At 33.4% G+C, this 26,500-nt stretch overlaps 1 protein-coding gene across 4 annotated transcripts in view; it reads right to left on the bottom strand.

Annotated features, from left to right (window-relative positions):
* Positions 1-26,500, bottom strand: part of rg (A kinase anchor protein rugose) — a 684,927-nt gene that overhangs the window by 473,103 nt on the left and 185,324 nt on the right. For all 4 annotated transcript variants that reach the window (XM_085960838.1, XM_085960839.1, XM_085960840.1 and 1 more), the window contains exons 3-4: positions 16,752-16,852; positions 4,669-4,764 (exon numbers count right to left, since the gene is read on the bottom strand). In XM_085960838.1, coding sequence (XP_085816964.1) covers positions 4,669-4,764; positions 16,752-16,852 — 197 coding nt within the window. The remainder of the gene's footprint in view (positions 1-4,668; positions 4,765-16,751; positions 16,853-26,500) is intronic.

Here is a 26,500-nt window from a genome sequence, read left to right as displayed (position 1 = left end):
TTACCGATAGTCTTCGATAATGTAGCTACATTAGCAAAACTATTCAAACATGTACTTTTGTATTTTTCAACGTTGTTTTTTGTGTGAAATAAAATTATCTATAACGTAGGTTTGTAATTAAACAAGTATGGCCTGTATCTATATAGTATGTGGTGCAATTTCCTCCTCTTTTTTAGATTTATTTTTAACGAACAGTGCTATTGCTTTTATGTACCTACAAGGTAGTTTTGATATTATAATATAGCGATAATTTCATAAAGTTAAATATGTATTTGCATTTGTTAGAGGTTAATGTATTAAAAATCTGGTAGATTAGAAGTTTTAGTTTAGATGAAGTCTATAATGAGTTAATGGCCAGAATTAAATATTATATCGTGTAGTGTTCTTGTGTTATTTTGTTGTTTATTATCTAGTGAGGTTATGGAGGTTATTTCATGATAATGTTGTCTGCACAGAGGTCCGAGAGCCCGTCGCTTGTTTTTTAATATTGGCGTAGTCGTTGTGCGGTCCCTCAATCATCTCTTCCATTGCATCCACCGAACTTAATGAGATCGTCAGTCAAATGGGTTTTGGGGCAGCACTATGGTCATTGATTACATTATTTGTTCAGTATTCCTATGTATACCTCTATACCTTATGTATATCTTATGCACACCCACGATGGCCACGCGGCCTTAAGCGTCGGCCTATCGCGTCGTGGGATCCAGGTTCGAATCCTGGGTCTGGCAAGTACACAAATATTGTTTTTCAATTTGTGTATGAGTCAGAGTATGGATCTAATAGGTTAAGCAAGTGGCTGACATCCATTTCTCGAAAAAATAAAATCTGTTAATGCAAACCTCCACTTTGTAGAGGCCCATAGGTCTTATTAGGATTGGACATGGTCGGAAATTCTTATGTATAGCAAAGAAAATAAAAATTAAATTACACACTCAAGAAAAAGGACCGCTTATTGGAACGCCGTTGGTTTATTTCTATACACTTTAACTTATATTACTAAATTATATAATGGTTTCTCGTTGTTTTTTTTATTTTTAAAGTACAAACTGTCACTTTGATTTTAATTGTTTGTTATGTAAGGAATTGCAAATGGCCGACAATAATAAATTCGCTGCCTAGGCAACGGAACAATTCATAGAAGAAGAACAAACTATAATATTATACTGTATAATCGTCACGATTGCAGTATCATACTGTGGCGTAAAGGTAGTGCGCTCGGCTGATAACCGAACAATCGTTGGTTTAAATCCAATTGAGTGTATTTTTTTTCGTGTGAAAAATAAATTATGTGTTACATGTCACACGCCAAAAATACATTTTGATCTGATTTCCCAAACACGCTAAAAGAAGTATAACTTCAATAAATAATTCTAACGCGAAAGTATAAGTAATTAGGTAAAATGTAATCAACATGTAATTAATAATACCAAATTACTGAAATTGTGTGGGAGTGATGTTTTATTTAGTAAATATTGATTTTATATAAAGGTCACAATAAAGACTGTAATGAAATTGTCTCGATCCATTGATTGAGACGATAAAAGAAAGGTCAAGTATCGCGTTACTTTGTCAAATTTGTGAATAGATTCAACTTTTTTTTGTTTTTATTAAGAAAACGGCGCCACCCTCATTACCGAGTCGCGACGATCTTTTAGCAAAATTTATTAAGAATTTAATTGTTTACGCAGAATGAAACATCACTAATTCAATTAATAAAATCAAAAAATAAATATAATACGAACATTTTATTCCAATTATAAAAAGCGAGATAAGAACCATTGAGTCAGAAATACTTACGGTATTTAAGAAGATAATAATATTGATATAATAATTACTACTTATGAATAAGTAGGTACACAATTTGGATAATAGATGGCGTTCGATAGTTTTTTTTAATCACAAACAATAATTCATAGGAGATAAAATTTAAATTTATATTTTTTAATTTCTCTAAGTAAATATGATTTAACGACGCAGAAAAAACTTTTTTTGAGTGATCTAATTTGTATTTATTTACTTGGCAGCTAATAATGAAAAACTTTCAAATAATAGTGCAATTTTCGAATTTGTTATAATAATTTGCCGTAGATTTCACGATTTTATATACTTACAAAAATATGATACATTTACGTGCGAATTATTACAGTTTTTGAAAGCACAACTCTGTAAGTAGCTATTTTGCGAGAACTATTAAGATACTATATATATGGTGGGCTCCTAGTTAAAAGTCTTCTCCACTGGAACCTACCTAAGGATTTATTTGACCAATATACTGCCCTTCCAAGGAAGAAGGCAGTACCTAACTGACTCTCACACACTTTCCAGATAAATGACATAATGTGTTTTTTTTTTCAAATGTTTGTATTATGAATTAATAAAAAACTGTGATATGTGTAGTGGGATAGACAAACAAAATAATAATAAACAAGCAGTAACTGCAATAAATATGCGCAATTACTGCCTTTCTGCTAAGAAATGTGTATCATTTTACAAATTTTGCGAGTTACTGCCTTCTTCCTTCAAAGGGAAGTATAGAGTGGACGGGTCAACACCCATAGAAAAAAATGAACGGAAAACATAAAGCCTTTGAAATGTAGGTGTACAGACGCATGCTTTGTATCAGCTGGAAAGCCAAAACATTACAAATGTCGAGACCATGTCGAGGATAAAAGAGACCAAAGAAAATTGGCACACTTTGGCCGTATCATGCGGCATCCCAAGAGATATAAACTTCTGAATCTTATAATTAAAGGGAATATCTACGGTAAGCGTGGGCCTGGTAGAAGAACAACGTCCTGGCTCAAGAAATTCATAAACTAGTTTGAGCTCAGCACACCCCATCCCTATTAGAGAAGCGATGCATAGGGAGAAAATGACCGAACTTATCGACAACGTTCGATAACGGATATAGCAAAAAAAGAAGAAGACAAAATAATAACAAAATTTATAATTTTATACAAGAACCATTATATTATCTTGGCTACGATTTTATAGCGCTATAAATGCAGTATAACGTACTATTGTCGAACACGAACTTCTTGTCTACGTGTTAAAACTGTGAACTATGCATTTAATCTTACTAACGTTTCAAATGATCTATAGATTTACTTAATTTGATGCTTTTTATAATAAAAGTATATAAAAAACGATCAGAAGTGATATTAAAAATATTATTGGTAAACCTGTGCTTTATTGCGAAGAAGAAAAGGAGTCGCATCTAAAAAGAGAGCCGATACATTATTGTAAACACGCGTTGCCGCTATGACAGGTAGGTACGTCACTGAGAAGTCTTCCATATGGGACTACAGCGAATTCCGGTTATCGACGATATCTTGCTGTTGGACAGTATATAGTGCTACTAGTTTTATATTTAAAAGTGCGATGGGGGGGGGGTATGGTAAGGCTATAGGTTAGGTTACGTCAATATTGGGTTATGTCCAAAACAATATCATCTTCAATGTTGGGAATGCAATGTTCTTATAATACTTCCATGGTAAGTTAGTGTTTAGGTACACCATACCCGGTACCTACATTTTTTTAATTAAATAAATTAAACGAAAATTTAAGCAAATATTTTTAGTTGCAAGCCAAGATAAGTAACTCTCGTAATAAACTTTCTTACGAAAACGGACTGTACACAAATAATATCACAGAACAAAAGAGAAAAATTAAACCGCAATCATAAAGGCGTTTTATTATAATGAAATTTAAAAAAATAAAAAAAAATGGTAGCTGAGACGCATCCACTGGTAGAAGAACAGTACAGAAGTAATATTGTTTTAAGTATCCATTCAGAACGAACGGCGGAGTAACTCGAGGGCTGTGTAAACTTAAACTTTTCCCCCGTTCCCCGGAGGTTTTGTATCTCGATTGCACTGCTATACGACACATTATAAATACCGAAATGGAGGCTTCGTTCTGAAAATATCATTAATATTTTACAGTTGCGAAATACGTAAAACATTAATAACAAAATTTTGCTAGTTGGCTTAGTGAAAGTAAAATTGCTGCGTTACATTATTTCAGTGAGAAAAAAAAATATTTAAGAAAACGAGACATTGTGGACATAACAAATCTAACTTCAAGACGTTCATAACATGAGATTTACATAATAACAAATCGTCAGCTGAATGTAGTCTGACTCACATTTGAAATTTTTTGCAGAAGAATTTTTTGGAACAGCCTACTTCAGTTATTTGTTATGTATTAATATAGACAATAGACAATAATCCTACTAAAATATGATGCGTACATTTATCCATAAAGATAATAAAATAATTTCAGTAAGACACAAAAAAATCTCTCCTCAAAAATTTCAATTGTAGGTTTAATAATATAGTCCTCACAAGAGAGAAGAGAATATATATAATAATGATAATAATAAAAAACTTAAGTAGGATCTACGATTTTATACAGAAAAATAAAATATCGAATACAAAATACATAGCACGTCAACGAAAATGTCTACGTCTTTGAGGAGTGCATTGACGCATTGACTAGTCTTGCATCCCTCGCTAATGATGCCTGATAGGCTTGACACGACGAAACGGTTCCGTTCCAGAATAAATCATGGCTGCGACAATGTAGGTAGTTAAGAGGCGAATGTAAATTCCATGATTTGGTTATGTGGTACAAGAAAAAGGTTAATAATAGTAATTGTATGCTCACCGATCCTTTACGGCCTGGAAAACTGAAGAATACATCAGGACCGTTCCTCTGCGGCATCTGCCTCAGGACATTAAGAAGCTTGGCCGAGTGACGTGGCTGTAAAAAATTAAATTAACAATCAATAAAAGAATACTATTAATGATATTTGATTACAGAAATTATTATCTTATCGATGGTTCAACAATTCCACACGAGATTGGCACTGAATCAAAACCACCTCTTGCATGAAGGTTAATAAAATGGTTTAGACATCGTTGATTTTTTCTTTACCATACAAATCGACATATTTACTACATAACTACCAGGGATCCCGAGCTATTTTCGATACTTATGAATCCCGAGATTGATAAACACAATCCCGAAACTTTCGGGATTGATTTTTTTATGAATTTTTATGGAAAATAAAAACGAAAATATAACAGAAAAAATACTTTTAATAACACATAACTAAATTAGAAATAAACTGAGTTTGAATGAAGTTTGAATTATACCCATGTGTAAGATGCCGATTCATTTTATTTTTTCACATAAATAAATAAAAATGAGAAAGATTAGAAAAAAACATTGCTTTGCACTATTAACAAAGTAATTCCACCATGATCTCATACGTTTTACGGCAGTTTCATATTTGGCTGACTAATTAGATTTATGAAGCAGAAAGGCCATAAGTACACCATGATTTGCTTTACTATTTTAAATCTTGCTAACCCGTTCATTAAGTCTTTACTATCAGAAACAGCAATCTCATATTAAATTCACATTATTATTTATATAACAATATTATTTACTCCATTAAACTTATGTATTTCCAAGATTGAACGTAGATATACAATATTAACAATAAATGTCTTAAATAGTATAAATTATACTAGATTTATTTTTAACCGATTTTATCAATGTTATTTGTAAGTATAAAATTTTTATATTAACAATGGAAAAAAATACCAATCCCGGGATTGTCAAATTGTAATCCCGAAATCCCGGGATCAGAATTTTGGCTCGAAATTGGATTCACTAGTCGGAACTGCGTGTTTAGCTATTTTGACTTTATTTTATAACAATATTTAATAGGTACCTATAACTAAACAAATACGATTTAGCATTTAAATTTACGTAATTGTGTCAATCGCAACATTAAAATCGCTCTACGGAAAAGTTACCATTGTGCAGTTTCGACCTTATACGTAAAGATGTCGAATTATATTATTTTCTTCAAAAACATACTCGTAAATAACAGATAAGGCCAACAGGTAGATAAAGAAGCAATTTTCGGTCGATCGCAGACGTACCTGTCTATAATTTACCTATGGCGAACGATATTGACAAAATGTTTGTTAAGAAAATAAGAAAACATTATGTTAGTTCATCAGATCTACTAATATTTTGATATATTCTTGTTTAAGATCCGCATATGTACGCAATCAGATTTATTTACTTCAAAATTAACAAAGTAAAATTATCATTACTTCTATTACTATACTTCTATTGCCCTTGTGTCTCAGTTGGATTATGACTAGCACAATGGGTTAAAGTGCTTTTGCTTCCTTTGGGCTATCCTATGTGTGCTGGCATGACGTGGCAGGCCAGCTGGATGAGGTTGGTTGTTATGTCATCGGTGTCAACCTGGACGGCCTTGAAGGGATTCTCATTTTTCGAGTTGAAAGAGTGGAAGCTAGTTTGTCTGGAGTTCAGTAATTACATCGCACCTTGATAATCCAATGTGTTGGAAAAGTTGAGGCAGGTGTCAGTATTTTAGTTTGTAACATTTGCGACTTTGATGTCTTGATAGTTGAGGGTTTTAATTATTGTATTGTCGTATACTTTCTCGTCGTGGAAAATAATAGGCGAAATGCGATGGACAGGTACCTTGGGGAGGATTGTCCTTGTCGTCAGCACTATTGTCACATTTTTCGAGATGTCAAGGTCTTGGTGATTTTGCCTGTAGGTACTTTTGGGGTTTGGTGGATCTCTTTTGAGGCGGGTGATTTGGTTTTCAGCGCTTACTGTCTTAGGGTTTCCGGGTCAGAGTTTTCTTCAAGTGTTTGGCTTTAAGTTGCGTCCAGGAGAGTTTGAGATATTTGGTAGTTTAATAACGCTGACAACATAACGATGTAGAGTGGATGGCAGTTTCGTAGAGTAGAAGAGTAGACGCCTTGATTTTTGTTTGATTGTTCAGCTCGATCGTTAGCTTGGCCAGGGTGCAATTGGTTGGTCCCAGATCCATGTTGGTGATTCGGGATGTTGATTCAAAATCGGAATGATGCGTTTATTTGCGGTTGCGATATTTGCTCAATATTTATCGGTGTGAATTAATTTCTTCGGTAGGTATGCAGAATTATTTTCTTTGGTAGGTATACAGCGGTATGAGCTGACGATTATTCTGTGATGCGCGTGCGGTTTTTTGATCGTAACGATGTAGGTAGTCCACTACGCGAAAACGGAGCGTGTAATAGGAGGTGTTGACGCGATGAGCACCTGTATGTGAAAATTATTATTGCATGCTCACTGATTATTATATATCGCCTATTCAGGTGCGTGGATTTACTTGCAACAATAATGTGTTTAAACTATCGCGATAATAACTGTTCACACGTAAAAGTGCTGACTCCCCAATCTCATTCTTCAATAGTAAGTGAGACGCAATGTTTTTTTTACGCAGGCGCAGAATTCGACAAATACCAAATGTCGCGTGAGAATTCTGAAGCTTCTGAACATGTTTGATTAATGCATGCGATCTTGCAACTTGCAGGACAATACATGTTTACACGTGCAATTTATTGATATTTCTGCGATTAGACGTACTGTCAGGAGTAAATCAATGAACGTGTGAACGGGGTATTATACTGAAGAATAATTACGATTATCCTTGTCAGCATACATACCCCGCTATGAACGATTCGTGGCGAATATAAATACACATAATGTACGAGTATTGTATATCATGTGTTTTTTCATAAGTAGATATATTATATAAGTATATTCTGCTGATACTCACCAATAATTTTTTTTAGTATCCTGTTTTAATATAAGTGTGGTAATGTGTTAAATTTCATGAATTTGATGAAATTTTGTGAATAACAAAAAAAAACATCACGATCAATTTATTGCGTAAAAAATCGATCGCAAAATCAAGCAAGTTGGTCACCCCTGCGCATCTTTTCTATACAGAATACTGCTATCGACCGTTATCGGTAGCTATCGAGGGTAGCTTATCATACTTTTGTATTGAGGTATTGTAATTATTGTTACAATAAGTTAGCCGTATATTCAGTCAAAACTGTCCAGCTGGCTCTAAAAGTTAGCACAGATAAGAAAGGTGGTGTTAAAACTTAGCACGTATTGTAAACATTACATCGAACTTATTGTAATAATTATAATACACACCTCAATAAAAAATATAAAAAAACTACCCTCGACAGCGGCCGATAGCAGTCTTGTGTATAAAATAGAATAATGCGCTAGTATATAAAATGCAACAAAATGAGATAAAAAGTAAAATCTGTAACGTTTTCTATTATTGTAATATGACATGGATTTTGCCAGTAAGCACCACTCAATTGTATTACATTTTAATGCAAAAAAAGATTACAGAAGATGGAGCAGAGAGGATTTTAAATAAATAAAATCAAGGTAAGTAAGAGAGATATATTTATACAATTAAAATCTCAAGAAGAACGTTTCAAAGAAGCTTGAGATTTTAAAAGGAAACAGCTGTTTTATAAACTTCCTGGAGCAGTCTTTATGCCCCCGAAAAGATTACCAAGGTACATACGCTACGTTCTTTTGATTTTCCGGAAAAGCCAAGACAGCTGAGCGAGGAAGTCAGTATTTTATATTTCGAGGGAAAATGGAGATGTAAAAAAAAGACTAAAATAACAAGCGAAAAACGACAAGACGGTTTAAGATTTTTTTTCTCAAAAGAGTTGTGTCAGAGTGGGATAATTTTAATACCATAAAATAAAAGAAACTTTATGAATCTCAATTGTATAAACATATACATCAAAGGTAAATGACCGCAAATAGGGTAAACGGGAAAATTTCGAAATTCAACAAACGAATGTTTATCACTGGCGGTAGGCAGTTGAGATCCGTTATAAATAGGTCACACTAACCTTTATCAGTCATACGCAGGTAGTTACTTGTTTTCATTGACATATGACTACAAATTGCAGATAGTGTTGTTAGGTAGTTTTTAAAATAAAATTATTAGGCATTGCGTAAACCAAAAAAATGTGACTTTTTCACGAGATTATAATGCCAATGAGATTTATAAGACACTAAAAATTAATTAAAAAAATAAGTAAGAACTCATTTTCGACAAAATGTCATTTACGCCTTTTTGGTAGGTTTGTTAACTTTATAGTTATTGTACCGTTATAAAACTAGTAGGAATATACAACGCTGAAACCTATAAGAAAATAATTACAAGATAAAAAGGATCTTTTATAAACAACGTTTTTATATTTTCTGTTGAAACATATAAACTTGACATGACTAGCTTAAACGATCAAAAATATTTGTACTTGACATGTCATATTGATTTCCATAGTAACGCACGTATATATTAATAATTTAGTTGCTAGGACCCCAGACCCCAATAATGCAATAAGCGACCAATAAAGGTGTCGAAATAACTTTTCATACAAAACAGAATTAACAGAAAATGAATTCAATTCTACTTAAAGATGGCTAAAAGTACTTAAAAAAAATGCATTGGCATCGTGTTCTGATATATTCTAAAAGTTTCAAATGTCTAGCTAGTCGGGAAGTTAGTTAAAAATCAATTGCAAGATTTGTACCGGACAAATAAGAATACGAGCTAAGAAAAACGGGTACTGTTCGGTTATACGGAATACAGCGGAAAACACATTTTGAAAATAGCCGATAACCTGGATTATTTGTTAGGTTAACCTAACCAAACCTAACTTAACCATACCTAACCTAACCTAAACTAACCAAAACTAACAAATAATCCAGTATATCGGGTATTTTCAAAATGCGTTTTCCGCTGTATTCCGTATAACCGAACGGTACCGAAAAACGTTGTAAAGTAAGCCCGTGCTCAATCGGGGACTTCAGGTTCAATTCCGGTGAGGTCATAAAATATTTATCATTGGGCCTCATGGTATATTGTAATGCTAAAAAGAATACATAAATCTTGAGAAAAAGCAGTAGAAATATTCAAATTTTTAATTATTAAAATCTTTTGCATGTATCGACTAAAGATAACAATGCAAATTTTATGACTGATTATAAAGCATTTGATATAATTTTAGAAAATGTTGTGAATGAATATGGTATCGTCGGTTTAATCAAACTTAATAATATTTCTTGACAATTTTTTTTTTCGGTTTTTTATTAGATATAACTACATTATATATGGGGGGCACCAAAATTCTAAGTATATACTTAGGACCCACCCTTAAAGGTATTAATTCGGCCCAGGGGAATATATCTATTATAAAAAGAAACAATGTCCGATTGTAATCACTTTTGTGAATCTTTAAAGTATATAAGAAAAATTCACTTAAAGATAACATCATATTATTATAATTCGATAGAATTCTTATATTATTTCCATTTCATTAGCTTTTTCTCTTATGTCGTGATTTTCAATAAGAAAACGTAATAAAATTTTGAAGAGCGAATACTTCAATACTTTGGATGAGAGCCAAATATTGGCAATGTGTTCATATTATAATATATTCCTGGCGGAGACGAAATTGTTGTGGAGTTCGTAAACTAGATTAGGTTGCGCTGATTTCATACAGACGGAGAGACTTGAGTAAACATGTTTTGTATTCTTGAAAATGATTTGTCCACGAGGCATTACGGTTATTGAGTGCATTTTTCCATGAATACGTAAAGTAGGTACAACAGAATACTGACCACCTCTAACAACGTTGTTTTACACTGCATTTAACATGATGCCAATGAGCTAATTTTCAACGTGTTTTTTAATAGTGAAACTAATAACTTTATTAAAAGCATATCTCGATTTCCACGAGAATTCTTGAATTTTATTGCACATGGGCTCCGTGTTTAAAATGTTTAATTAAAATTAAAAACCAACTTCTATCTCACCATTTTTTATCGCGTCATTTCGAGCGGGAAGTCTGAATTGGTCCAATCGGTCCAATCCTTGACTTGGGGATAATACAAAAGAATTTTGTCAAGTATGTTTATGAAAAATACTTAATAAAATCTTTTACAGTGTAATAGTCTATATCAGGCAAGGCCTGAACAAAAATGATGTATAAGTGCGAGTGAAAAAGTATTCGGTACCCTTATAATCTCTGCGACACGCGCTAGACCTGGGAGATGGTTTGCTACGGTGTAGCCGGCAAATCTTAGCTTATTGCATAACTAAGCATCGATAACCGTGTTGCTAAAATTGCTATTTTTTGTGTTAAACATAAAGTCAGTGGTAAATATTTTTAGTTAATTAAGTAGAAAAGATGGTTCTGTGTGTTGTATTAAAATATGGTAGCCGTACTGATAAGCAAGAAGATGGTACAAGTTCGTGATAATTTATTTGTATATTATTATATATTTTAATATCAGTGACCTAATTTTTCTTTAAAATAACTTAAATTATAGATATCTTTACCTAATGGTTGCATTTTGACCGCTTAAAAATACTATATAAAGTAAAAAAAATAGAAAATTATATTTTAATTCTGAGCGTCTAGTGCGAGCACTTTGAGCGAGCACTAGCGAAATGGTCTATGGTCTCGAACATATATAGAAGAATGCGTTCGCTCGCCCACAAACCAAACGCACGGCACGCGGCTTCATTCAAGCGTCAATTACATTGAGCTACTTTACGAGCTGTTTGTTGGCGAATTTACAATCTGCCTGTAAAGTCGCCCAGTGTAATCATCGAACAAGCTAATAAACAGATTGTAAACACTCTACCGAGAAAAGTTGAAAGCCGGTCAACTTTACAAGCTACACGCTGGCGTGTGGGCCTACTGCGTCTGCGCAGTAGAGCGCAGTAGCAACCTCCCGGTAAAAAAAAGAACTACGTTCTGTCAAAATAGTCGCTGGATAGAAAATTTGTGTGTCATCATCATAATCGCAGTAGCTGAATCGCCCGCTATTAAATTCGCCAACAAACAGCTCGTAAAGTAGCTCAATGTAATTGACGCTTTAGCAATGCAACGGGTGGCGTCTAGATGTATCTATAGTCTATGATATCAGGCATGTCTAACGCGTCGATAGCGATATGCATTTTGGTCGACCATACCTTAGACTCATAGGAAAATGTAACAATTCTGTTTTATTATAGGTAATGATACCATTTATTTAAGACTTTGAAGGTGGAATATTAATCATTGCCGTGTTTATTTTAGAAACCGGCTGAAGTAAAAGTCGTTTTACAATTAACAATATGGCATGATCCATCTCACCACCTGCCACACGAGTGAGAGAAATAGAAGATGTAAATCGCCACGTTTTAAACATAATCGTAGTTTTTATTTACCGTCGTGCAGTATGCTCTTTCTGAAGTAGGACAATAGTTGAACTATATGTAGAATGAGTGCCTACTAAAACAAAAGTAATGCTACTTGATCATAAGCACATGGCGCATACTTTTGCTACATGGAGGACCGCTGTAAGAGGCTAATTGAATCGATACGATTGGAATAATATGGATCTTGCCTAGAGTGGAGACATCTACAAGTAGTACAATGACAAGAAGCGTGAACTGAGGGAAGTGGTGTGAGCGTATGCTTGCTATATGCTCCGATGCTGGAGAGTGATAGGGTGTATTATTAAAAAATCTTAAAAGAAAATTAATATAAATGTGGCGCATTGATACACAGCATAGCGGCATTATAGTTACTATTTTTTATGATTGATTTAAATGTGTTTTCTTCATCTGATCCTTTACTAATGCTTAACTAAACTTTACTTATACTAATGTGCTCCCCCTTCCCCAGTCGCAGATTGCAGGCATTATTAAAGGGGATCGTGATTAGAAAAAGGTTAAGCATCCATGATGCTCCAGTAGATAATAATTACATTGAGTATTTGTCACAATATTAATTATTGCATATTTTGAATGAACAATTCTGTGTGTGAAAGGAAAAGGAATATACCTACATGTCTAAAATGACTACTTTTTGGAAAAGTCAAAAAAGGTGCGTTTTGAACTAAGTACATTGTTTGGGAACTCATTAGTTTCTGTGTATAATTTACTGATTCAACTCATTCATGTTTTCCTTCTTGTATATATCTGGGAGGGGAAGGAAAATAGGGATAGGTCTTTTAAAAATATACCTACTTGAATATAACCAAATTAACTACATGAATGAGAAAAAGCACGTGTGGAATTAACGCTTCTGAATTGGTAAATAGGTGTTCCCACACAAAACTGTCATAAAATCAATGTTCTTTTGACTCTTTTCAAACGTAATGATTTTACACAAAATTATTTTCATATAATAAAGTTTGGTTTCAAATGTATGAATATACTTATGTAGACTGACTTTCGAATAGGTACATATGTAGAAAAACTTTTACATCACAATTTTCTACAACACTCGAAAATGTCTCGTGTTAGACTAAATTTCCTACGCTACTCGTGAGTTCTGATTTTCTACGCCTATCTACCCTACCTACATATGCGAAAAGGGAATAAGTTAATACATACAGAGTGAAAGTTACATTGCGATATATTATTCTGAGAATGAAGAGACTTTCGAAAACGGGTTTGCGGGAGCGATCTTTAGTGGGAATTTATTTTATCGATACCCAAGGGTCCGCATTTGTTATATTATTCAAGAGGTACCTATTATTCGAGTACCGATATATTTGCAACCGTTTTTGAATAATATTACGAAATCATATCAGAGTATAATAAAAGTATATATGAAAGCATTGTTACGATATATATTATATACCTATCAGTGGCGTGCGGTTCATAGACGCCGTGGTGCGGAGCATGCTCAAAAAATATGTATATAACAATAATATTACGTAATTATTGTGGAATTTGGTAGAAGAAAGAAAAACATATCAAAAGCGTAAAACTTAAAGCTTGTTTTAAGATTCGGTCAGTGACACAACCTTTAGTGGCCCAAGAAGACAAAAATAAAGTAGGTAATATGTATTTATTTGACAGAATGTTCACTAAATACAGTCACCGCACGCCACTTTATATATCACTGCATATGTATATATCGATTCAGTAAAGGATGAATTGAGTTCTATAATTTCAAAAGACATTTTAAGCAATGTATAATTTTATAGTTTTGAGAAAAAACGATAAAATTTCTGTAGCTACTGCGAAATGAAAAGAATTTAATGTTGTAAATCGAAACGTACATAAAAAAAGTTTAGAGGTTTAAAAAAATCATTAAAAATTAACGATTTTAAAAACTTAAACGTTTTGCTGTTTAAATATCATACATTTGCTGGATTAAGGAAACTTAGGTCACATGACAAATGACAACATTTCTTGGTATTGTAATTGGTTATAATGGAGTTAACACATTTTGTTTTAAACAATAATTTTAACAATATTAGAAAATTAGTATAATTTTTCAATAATTTTGAAGATTTTTTAAATATAACTAGCTGAAGTACCCGGCTTCGCACGGGGTCGCTTCGTGGTTATATTTATCTTAGATATTTGAAAAATAATAAGAGGTAATTATTTCTTTAATATTAAAATATCTGTGTAATACAATATGGCAATATGAAAATAATTATAATAGGAGTAAAGGTCAAACATAAGAACACTAAATTAAAATCGAATCCAAAATATGAAAACGTTATTAATGTTATAAATATGTAGTAAAAAAAAATCTAAATTGGATGGAACAAACAAACAACAAACTTTGTATGTTATATAATAATAATTTAGAAACCGCACACAACTGACAAAAGTTTCATCGCAATCGGATGAATGGTATAGGAACGCATACGAATAGTAGAAGAAGATGATTTTCTAATTCAGAAACCTTCGTGGGCATGCGCATGACAACTCACCAAAGTTTCATTGCAATCGGATTAATGGTATAGGAACGCATACGAATAGAAGAAGAAGAAGATGGTTGTACTAATTCAAAAACCTTCGCGGGCTTGCGCACAACAACTTACCAAAATTTCATTGCAATCGGATGAATGGTATGGGAACGCATACGGGACAGACACACAGACAGACAGACATTCATTTTTATATATTAGTATAGCCTATACTCTTCCCGCAAGTACAAGCAATAAGTTTACAAAGTTTTATCGCAATCGGATGAACGGTATGGCTGCGCATTAAATACGAACAAACAAACACACAAACACACAAATATTAATTTTTATATATTAGATAATTGCCCATTTGTAGAGCTTTATACGTTGAAAGCATTGCTAACTCAATTCATGCCAAAAGTGGAGATAACAACTTTTAAAACGATTCAATGCAATGATTGATGTATTGGGCCATCACCGTGTGTTGTTCATCCTGCTTCAAAGAGCTCTCCTGACTCTTTTCGGCCTCAATTATTCTGAACAATTCATAAAAGGATAGATTTTCGTTAACGATTTTAGTCGAAGTTGAATGTAGGAAAGTGTAGGCTAACAGCGGAATGATTCGAATCACAAACCGCATTCACGAGGTCCAAACAAAGAATGCAAATATGAGTAAAAGTGACGGATGGAGATGGCGTAATTCAAATGAATCCAAAAATACAGGATGCAAATCACATCCTCTGACAATCCTTCATCAGCTCGAGAATGTGTATAGAAAATGAAGAGACGCGAGTCATCCAGACCATCCAGATGTTCGGTCGATCGAGCGGTCCGACTTGGTCGCCACAAACACCAACTTTATAGCTTTAAAAATGCGGACGTGAAGATCTCTTCAGTTTTAGCTATGTTTTGTATAATATATTTTTGTTAGTTAACCGTGCTTCTCTCTTCCATATGCACTTTCCGTTAGAATAAATGACAGCCAACCCAGTCAAAATATACATGAGTGCGTGCGACCTCAATCTTGGGTATGTGCTCCTGAGATATTACCTGGCGTCAAAAACAGTTGCAGCTTAACATCTAAACGTAGTACACCGAGTATAGTGTGGTGAGGCGAATTGGTTTGGAGGGGTCTATGTTTGGGTGCCGGACGAAATCCCGAAGGCCGAAATCCCGAAAGCCGAAATCCCGAATGCCGAAATCTCGAATGCTGAAATCCCGAATGGCCGGAATCCCGAATGGCCGGAATCCCGAAGGCCGAAATCCCGAAAAACAAAAAAATACAAACACCAATAATTGCGCAACTATGAATTGCGCAATTTTAATAAGAGAGACAAAAACCCATTTTCTGTGGAAATATAAAAAAACGAAAAATAAAAAATACAAACATCAATATTTGCGCAATCCTGAATTGCGCAATTTTTGCAATATGGAGAAAAACCCATTTTTTTGTAGAACAAATGGGTTTTTGTCTCTCCTGCAAAAATTGCGCAATCTTAACACGTATCTTGAATTATAATATAATTAATATTTCCACAAAAATGGGGTTTTGTCTCTCTTGTGAAAATTGCGCATTTATTGATGTTTGCATTTATTTTTTTATTTTTCGGGATTTCGGCCATTCGGGATTTCAGCGTTCGGGATTTCGGTATTCGGGTTTTCGGCTTTCGGGATTTCGGCTATTCGGGATTTCGGCCTTCGGGATTTCGACCCAAAATGTTTATGTTAAACCAAAACTCATTTACATTCAGTACAAATATGTAGCTCAGTGTGGTGTAGTCGTGGATCCTATATTCCAATCCGGGGTGTGGCAAATACACAATATATTGATATTTAATTTGTGTTTTCAGTCAGAGTATGGACCTAATAGGTTGGGCTAGTGGCCAACATCCATTAATCGTAAAAAAATGTGTTAATACAAACCTTCACTTTGTGGAGGCCCATATAATCTTATAAGAACCGGACACGGTCAATAAGTATAAGTACTACAAAATAGTATTATCAAGTATACTACAAAACAGTATTTAATCTGACTGAAAAGTACAATGTATTTATAAAGATACTTAATAGATTCCACGAAACATAAGTGAAATAGTTTTTTTTCTTACCCATTTTCCATTAGAAGCTTTCATAGCTCCGAAAAGAAGCTTGAGCTCTTTGACTGTGATGCTGTAGCTCGCCAGCACTCCCAGCATTTCAATGAGGAGATCTGAAAGAAGGAAACAAAAAAAACTTTAAGCACAGAGAAAACGTTATTAGACATACTACGTCTGTGAACATTGTGTAAGCCTTCAAAGGGAACATTTTACAAGCCGTAAAACGTTATGACAACATTGCTAAGTCGGATGGAAAATGAACATGTTTTTGTTGATAGAAAAAAGCAAATAACTACTATGCTACGGGTTAATGACATTAGATTTAAATGAAAAAAATACGCATAAACATTGGTCTAACTCTAACTGTTAGATATTATTGATAGATTTATAAATAATAATTAATAATTTAAGCAACACTGCCATCTATAGTCAGCCCGCGGCACTAAATGGCGAGTTCCGATGATAATGCTAGTTATTGCTTAAATTTGAATGTAAAACAGTAACCTGTTCGCAGTAGATTAATAAAAAGTACGAGTGTAGGTACCTATATGTCGTATATATTAATTTACGTATTACCATTTTACAACAATCATTTCAACAAACAGTTTACCATATTGTATTTGAAGAATAATAAATAATTGGCACTATGATCGAAATTTAAAATTTCGTGCCGCGGCCTGAATATTAAGTCGGCTTTGTTTAAACAAGTATATACGAAAACCAGCCCTAGATAAAGAATCTTTTGTTAATTTTTTTTCTCTGTTCATTCTTGACTGACATTTTTTAGTATATATGAATGTGTATAATAAAAAAAAACCACAAAAATTGACCGTCGTAGTCCTGTGTGTAAGGCATTGATCTTTCATCCGTAGGCCCCGGGTCGATTCCGGTGAGGTCACAATATATATAGCCTGGGCGTTTGTACTTGAATTTATTTATTTTTAACATATTGTGGACATTACAAATTATAAGTTTAAGAAGTTCACAACATGACATTTAGAAACAAAGAAATATCAAACAGTATTAGGTACATAAAAAAAGAGATAGATAGTATGTTATTAAACAGTAGAAATGTGAAAACACAAAAAATATAAATTAGATAGGTACAAGGAAGTTAACTGGATGAGATAAGCAGACCCTATTTTAAGAATATATAAAACAACGTCCACCTATACTCATCCTCACGTAGGTGGAATATATCAACACCCGAAGCAATTTCGTTGAATATAGTTATCGCCCTCCCAATTGGCATTTCCAGTGGCAGGTTGGTTCTGCACCTTGGGTGTTTCAATTGTTTCACTTAGTATTATTACACTACTGTCATTGGGCTTTACGGCTTGTTGTAGTGATAAAAAGAGAGAATTGTCTATCGATTTGTTAAATTTTGTTATGAAACTCGATATTAATAGTATATAGAAGAATGCAGCATTTTTTGTGTGATTGTGAATGAACGAAAAAATTGACAATGTGTTCGCCCATAACATGTAGAATTAGTTATCTAATTTAAAGCAACTAGACAGTTTGGTATACCTACCGCTTTAGATATTGAGAAGAATTATCCTTTATGTCATATCGTGAACGCTTTGAAATTATTGTGATGTTAATTATATGTAAAATAAATATAAAATTTGAAAAAAAAAATACACGAGAATTGACGTTACTGGTTCAAATATATATATCTAATATGATTATTTAACGGCAGTTGTGTAAAACGCGACCAGCTGATACGACGGCTTTATTAGCAAGAACCTGGATTAAATCAATGTGAAATAAATTTTAGGTAAATTGGGGGCAATTAAGTGTGTCTAATATTTTATTATTTTTATAACTCTCGTTGTGTTGACATTTTAGAAAATTGAATATTTGTTAATTGACGTAGTGTACATTGGTAGTAAACCAACTCTATAACAAAAATAAATTAGTAAAAATTGTTATAATTATTATGGAACAGAATATATGGAATGTATTGCAGTCGACAACATTACTCAGCAGGAAAACAGAATGTTATAAGAGGTATATTTTTAAGAAACCACTGATTCGATTCGCCACACCATGTTCGAAAACTTACTGTAAATGTAACTTCTAACAAAGAGGCCTTTGTTTCAACCTCAGTTGCCTGCATTAAATACTGTTTACACGGCGTCGTACAAAGCTGGACTTGGCGTCTGCGAAATTTATAGTTTCCATACCCTTTTCTGCTCTCCGGGTCGCTACATTATGATAAATCAGAGTGTATTTGTTTTCCCAACACCAATTTTCGGGGATAGTTTTTGCTGTGTGGTCTAATGAAAACAGTTGGAAATGTCGCGTGTTTATGTGATATATTGTTTTGATTTAATTTTGTAAAAATTGAAAACCAATTTAATTTCGCGCACAAAATTTGTCTACCTACATTAATTATCATACAAGAATTATATAAAGTTTAACTATATTTTTATCATTTAGAATTATTGTTTAAATAATCAGAATCAGACAATAGATTTAATATTTTCCGGTATAAAATGCCAGTTTATTATGATGTTTATTAAAACAATAGCTTGATATATTATAGGATTATAAACAATGGTAACTGATTTGAGAAACAAGAAAAAGCTATACCTACAAGTATTTGAAAATAAAACTCTCCGAAGATACCTATAACTATTTTGGTGGGTAACTCAACATTCGAAATCGTCGCTGGTTATAAGTACTTGATAACCAACACATATATCAAAAGTACAATATGAACGTCCAACTCGCCAGCAGGCCAGCAGACTAAAGAGTGGAAATGCAGCGTCAGGGCCAAACTACAGTCCAATAAGACAATATTCCGGTTATACAACGTGACCGTAAAATCAATCGCTCTGTATGGGTGTGAAATATAGAGAGGAGGACCAAGTTATCGAAAACAGAATTGTCTGAAGAATACTTGGACCGGCTGAAGAAAACCAAAGGTGGCGTATCCGTATGAATGCTGAGCTAAGCAAACAATTAAGTAACATATTATCAATATGTTGAGGGCGCAAAGACGCGGATGGGCCGATCACGTTGTAAAGTGCGTAGGATCTAGCTAGAGTTATCCATAAAGTTTGTGAAGGAACCCCTGGGCCGCCAATAACGACAAGAGAGACCCAGAGACGCTGAGTGTGACTATGAGAGAAGGAGCTCGAGATTGAGATTCCTAGATGATAGTTATGCAGCCGGCCATGGACCTGCAAGGTCTGGAGCACCCGATTGAATAAGTAATTAAGTAAAAGGTACATACTTGTGAATATTATACTACAGTACGTAATAATGAGAATTGCAATTAAATAACAACTATGCCGAAATTTGAACCAAATTGTGAAATCAAAAACGATATCAAAGCAATTAAGATGCATATAGTAAGATATTTTGTCATCCCAATGTGTAAATACGTATCCAAGAGTTGAATGGTAAACGCAAGAGAACAACTGAGGATAGATGTCTTTGAAATGTGGTGCTGGAGGCTTATGCTGAAACAATACGGTGAAACAGACGAATATGGAAAAACTTGAGATATTTGATTAGGTCGGAGATCAGAGATGACAAAGAAAAGGTCTCTGTAGAGGTTTTACCCAACTCTACAACTGTCGCATAGACAGCGGCGACGCAGAAATAAGAAACTGGCAGTTGTCTAGAGACCTCGTTCTTTTGTAGAGGTTATAAGGACGCTCCAGTCCTTCGCTGAGTTGTCAAGTTAAAAGATTCATGTTAAAACTTAGCAATATAAGATAATATAACACCCAATGTTATTTGCCGTCGAATAACAAACAAATTGATGTGCGCCATAATATAAACGATATAAAACACCAACTCCTGTATTATTCAACTCTACCCGAACACACACACGAGCAACCTTCAGATATCAAACGAATAACGGGTGTAGTTGGAACAAAGTAAGTAACGACTACATCCCTTATATGTCTCAGGCAAGGCAAAGTCATACAGAAGGCTGCCGTACAGTCAAATAATCTAAGTCATAAGGTCTCCCGACAAGTAAGAAAATGTATTTATGTCTACGTAAGATAAAAAATATTGTTGCGATACATTATAGTAAGTAGATTGTTTTTACTAAATTCATCCAGACACTTTCTTCTCGGAGCGTTTTTTGTCATTTTGAAAATTGTCTTGCAAGGAAGGTACCTACCTAATAAATTTTTGATTAAAAACCTCACGTACAGAACAGTGGCGTGTCTCGCACAATTAAAAGTAGGCGCGTGCGCTAATTGCGGCTGTATTAAGTGGATAACCGCTAAAATAATAAAAGATCTTCGGCTCTAGATAGCGCCGCGTTACGTAGAGGAAATGTCAAGGTTCGTGCAAAACTCGACATAAAATTAAGGGAGTTGCTAATAGGGTAAGATTAAGAAGTTTCGTTAATGGCATATGCTGCGAGAGGGTAGGGTAATTTAAGTAATACAGTTGAACTGTTAAAATTTACATTCGCATTAGCACGTGCATGTGCAAACACGTATACTTTCACACAGGAACTTTGCACGCAAGACAGCGATGGCTAAAATAAGTATGTTTCTAACGTTTCTAAACATAATATTCCGGTTACATTAATCATTAACATTAATTTTAGAGAGGAGCATTAACCGATAAGAACATCGCAGATTATCATTTGAAAACTGATATGTAATTATTATCGAGAATTAATTTATGAAATCTTCATAATATTATGTTTCACATGTTATCGTGAAAAAGAAAGTTTCACGAAAATTGCAGAGTTGTCAATATGTCCATTCTGATTTAAAAAAAATGGCCGTGGTCATATACTTCTTTTTCACCTGTAGGTACCCATATGAATACTATCACCAGTAGCTGATATTGCTCGCAAAAACATTAATTTAACTTTCGTGATATGCGATTTGTGGTGCTATCCTGCAAGGACCGAAAGTCACCACATGAAACCAAAAAAAAAAAACACAAAAGTCAGATTTAATTAAATTTTGATATTATTCGATTTCTTTCGTTCAGGCAGTTTAACTAGAACTATGGTAACACGTACTGATTTGATAACTTAACGCTAGATAGTGTCGTAGATTTTCATACAAAATAATATTATGTTCACGATCGTAAGACTTTACTATTATGGGGGTGGTTTAAATCATATATATATATATTATATATATATATTATGTTCATTTCCAATCATTTTGCATTAACAGATTTTTGTTTTTACTCAAAAAAGGATGTTAGCCACTTATTTAACCTATTAGGCCATATATTATATAATATTGCTTTGGCCGCCTGAATAATGTATTCAAAATGACCTCCCACTGTGAATATAGCGCAAGGTGTTCAACCAGTGTGTACTTCCCGTAAACACATAAGTATTCGTGGGAAACATAGACCCTAAGTAAAAGAGAGATCAAGAAACAGCACAGCGTGGTATGGAGAGATGCATGTTAGGCATGACGCGAAAGGACAAAAAGCGGAATGATTGGATAAGAAAACAGAGAAGGGTTTGCGATGTAGGTAATAGAGTTCGCTAAAAACCTCAAATGGAAATTGGCAGGACACATAGCTAGAAGAAGGGACACTAGTCATCCAGTGGTAGCTAAGAGTTACAAAACTTCGCTAAGTAGACCGAGAGGCCACTGGATCGATGAAGTGGTTAAGTTATACGAAAGTACGTAGCAACGTAACGCACTGACCGAGAGAAGTGGAATCAGCTTGGAGAGGACTTCATGCAGCAGTAGATATATTCAAGCTGATGGTGATAATAACATATTAATAAACAAACTTATGTTTATCTGCACTAATGGTACTTGGGTATTATTTAAAAATATTTTCGTTCCAAGGTAAAAGTAAGTAAAATAATTACAAGATAAAAAGATCTTTTTATATACAACGTTTTTAAATTTTCTGTTGAACCATATAAACTTGACTTGACTAGCATAAACGATCAAAAAAATTTGTACTTGACATGTCATATTGATTTCCATAGTAACGCACGTATATATTAATAATTTAGTTGCTAGGACCCCAGACCCCTTGCAACCAATAATGGTGTCGAAATAACTTTTCATACAAAACAGAATTAATTGAAAATGAATTCAATTCTACTTAAAAGTATAAAAAAAATGCATTGGCATCGTGTTCTGATATATTGTAAAAGTTTTAAATGTCTAGCTCGGGAAGTTAGTTAAAAATCAATTGCAAGATTTGTACCGGACAAAGAACCACGGGACAAATAAAAATACGAGCTAAGAAAAACGTTGTAAATAGTCATTAATTGAGGCGTCTAATTACAAAAAGCGACAAGTCCACAATTCAATATTTTCGGGAAACAACGTTTTTATGTTCCAAGCTTCAATTATTTGTTAAGGATTCTTGGGTACTGGTTGGTAGGTAGGTATATGGGAAATACCCAGAAGAATTGTCATAAAAATAATAACAGTACGTATACATTTATATTTGAGTGCAGGTCGTTGAAGTAGAAGCGATTTCGTCGCATTAACTTTACGACACTTCTCCAACTTGCCTACGTTTTACGACTGTGCGCTTTGTGGGATTATATCTCTGATACATACTTTGTATCATTTTATCGAAAGAAATAAATACGAGGTCCTTAAGACTAACTTGCCTTGCAAGCTAATATTACGTTAAGACATTTAAATACTAAGCAACAAATTATAACCTAATACAAGTATGCAATAATACAAATTGGACAACACAACAATAAAACACTGTCAAATCTACACTGTGGACACTCAGTTTTTAGACGTTGATCAACTTAATATACCGTCGTTTCCATTGCAAAATTGTATATATGCAAATACTCAAGTTGTCAGGAGTAAGGATTCCAATCCCGGGATCCCGAATCCCGAACTATTTTCGATACCTATGAATCCCAGGATTGATTAACATAATCCCGAAACTTTCGGGATTGATTTTTTTATAAATTTTTAGGGATAATAAAATAAAAACGAAAATATAACAGTAAAAATAACTACATTAGAAATAAACTCATACTCATTCTAAAACTCATAATAAAAATGAGAAAGATTAGAAAAAAACAATGCTTTGCACTATTAACAAAGTAATTCCACCACGATCTCATACGTTTTACGGCAGTTTCATATTTGGCTGACTAAATAGATTTATGAAGCGGAAAGGTCATAAGTACACCATGATTATATGCTTTACTATTTTAAATCTCGCTAATCCATTCATTAAGTCTTTACTATCAGAAACAGCAATCTCATATTAAATTAACATTATTATTAATTTATATTACAATATTATTTACTCCATTAAACTTATGTATTTCCAAGATTGAAGGTAGATATACAATATAAACAATAAATGTCTTAAATAGTATAAATTATACTAGATTTATTTTTGACCGATTTTATCAATGTTATTTTTTGTAGATACAAAAAAATTATATTAACAATGGAAAAAAATGCCAATCCCGGGACCAGTCCTGGGATTGTCAAATTGTAATACCGAAATCACGGGATCAGAATTTTGGCTCGGGATTGGATTCCCTAGTCAGGAGAGCATAAAACCGCAAACAAAAAAATATAAAATCAATTTTAAAAAAGTTTTCATAATTTCAACTAAAATGCAATTTTTGAAAATTGTGTTATTTTGCATGTGTGTAAAGGCGATTTTTGTGGTTTTAATTAAACAAAAATGTCAAAAACGCATATTTTGCAGATATACAATTTTGGAAGGGAAACGACGATATTAGACATAAAAAATATTAAATAATATTACGCAGATCTTTATGATTAACTTAACACAAAAATAATATTTGTAAAAGATACCTTCATCGAAAAGAAAACTCGAAACATAAACTACGATGAGACAATACTCTGAATCATTATCGTGTATGCCATAGGTTGTCAAAGTGTGCTCCGTGATCACCAGCACGTTCGGAAAAAAATATAGACAATATAAATTGAATGGGTTAATGCATGATCACAATGATATTCTACGTGCTTTGTGGGGAATAGGGACTACGGGGGGCATAGAGACGTTTTCGATACCTTAATTTCAAAGTGGTACAACCATAGTCTATGGGTACAACTGAGTATGACTCGGTTATTTTGTTATCGGGAGTTTATTTTTTGTATATTGCCATATTTGTTTTTATATGGTAACACTGGCTAACGATAAAACGAGACTAAACTTGAAACGAATGTCAAAACAGATTGTCCTGGTTGGTGTACGTTTCTTTTCCCTGTTATAACTTTACTGTGAATTGCAAAAAAGTATGTAAAATGTATTGTTTTTTTTGTGTATAAGTTCATTTCCTACATTCATTAGCATATTACTATATTTTAACGTTTTGGTTGCATGTTTGGATCTTTTTTCTCATTTGTCTAAATTTCTGAATATATCGGGGTTAATGGAGACTTCATTCTGGGTCAATAGAGACGAGCGGTGGGGAAATAGAGACGTGATTACACTATATGTAGAAAAAATTATATTTAAATAACGGTGATTGTTTATTAATTTTCTTTTTGTATTCTTTTCCAGAACTTTTCATCAAATTATTCTAAATAAAATGACACGTGTCTATAAGCCAGATCCTCGAGGAAAAAGTTACACAAAACACAATGAAGAAATTCTGCAGCAAGCGATCCAATTTCTTTTGCAAATAAATCTGTCTCCAATGGATAATATCGAATAAAAATCTAGTATGATGTAAGTACCTACATATCTACTCTTTAATTGATATCAACAAATTCATTAATTCCCTACTCACTCCATTTGTCTCTAATCACCCTCCCCCTCTCGTCTCTTATCACCCCCCTCTCGTCATCAATTCACCCCGAAGCTGGGTAAATAGAGATAAGAGACAAAATAATTTATTAAATTTAAAACCTTACAGTAAACACCATTTTTTAGCAGAATCAAGTAGAAGGGCATTAGAAACAAATATTAAATTAATGATGTTTACAAAAATCATCTTAATTAACTAACACCACTGTCTCAAAGTATCAAACCCGTCTCTATTCCCCCCAAAGCACGGTACATTCTTTTTAACATTGAAACAGGAATAAAAACCAAATGATTGTAGTATATTTTTAGTAATAGAAGTGAAACAATCACAACACCCAGGCTTTGGGAAAATCACATAAATATTAAATATATTGTGTCCTTACCGGGATCGAACCCGGAACTATCGGATGAAAATGTTTCATTGGCGGTTTCTTTATGACTTATGTGATAATAAAATATAATTTGATCCTCCATTATTGCCACAGTGAACACTCGTTCTATATTTTAGGAAACAGTTCCTTAGTATATAGAAAACCCTATATTTGTCCTTCATGTCGAAATCTGTACATTGTTTTCATGGAAATTAAAAAAAAACAATAACATAGTAATAGGTACTAAAATAAGAAATAGTGCGTATAAATTGGTACGGAGAAAAAAAGTTAGGATATTCATTCCTTACACTAGACTAGCAGCTCGGAAAATTTAAAAATAGCTCGAATCCGTTTCATTCATACTCATTCAACGTTCAGTTTTTAGGGCGTTGTCTAACGAAAGAGTTGAAAACCATTGCTATATATAAGGGATTAACGAGGGGTATGAGGTTAAGTACACCACTGTAGCTATCTACTTATTTAGTTATAATAATTAGAGAAACTATACTTAATAATATTTTCGAGATATTCAATGTTTATTAGGTCGTAATTCATGACAATTTATAAAATGTGTTGTCACATTAAATATGTAATCTAGATATGGTTTTCAGGGTACATGTTTCACATATATATACGTGTGAGCTTTTT

The sequence above is a fragment of the Rhyacophila brunnea genome, unplaced genomic scaffold (genome assembly GCF_057557595.1).
Source record: "Rhyacophila brunnea isolate RB1 unplaced genomic scaffold, BYU_Rbru_1.0 scaffold_12, whole genome shotgun sequence".
Classification (NCBI taxonomy): domain Eukaryota; kingdom Metazoa; phylum Arthropoda; class Insecta; order Trichoptera; family Rhyacophilidae; genus Rhyacophila; species Rhyacophila brunnea.
This window is presented reverse-complemented; position numbering and strand designations above follow the sequence as displayed.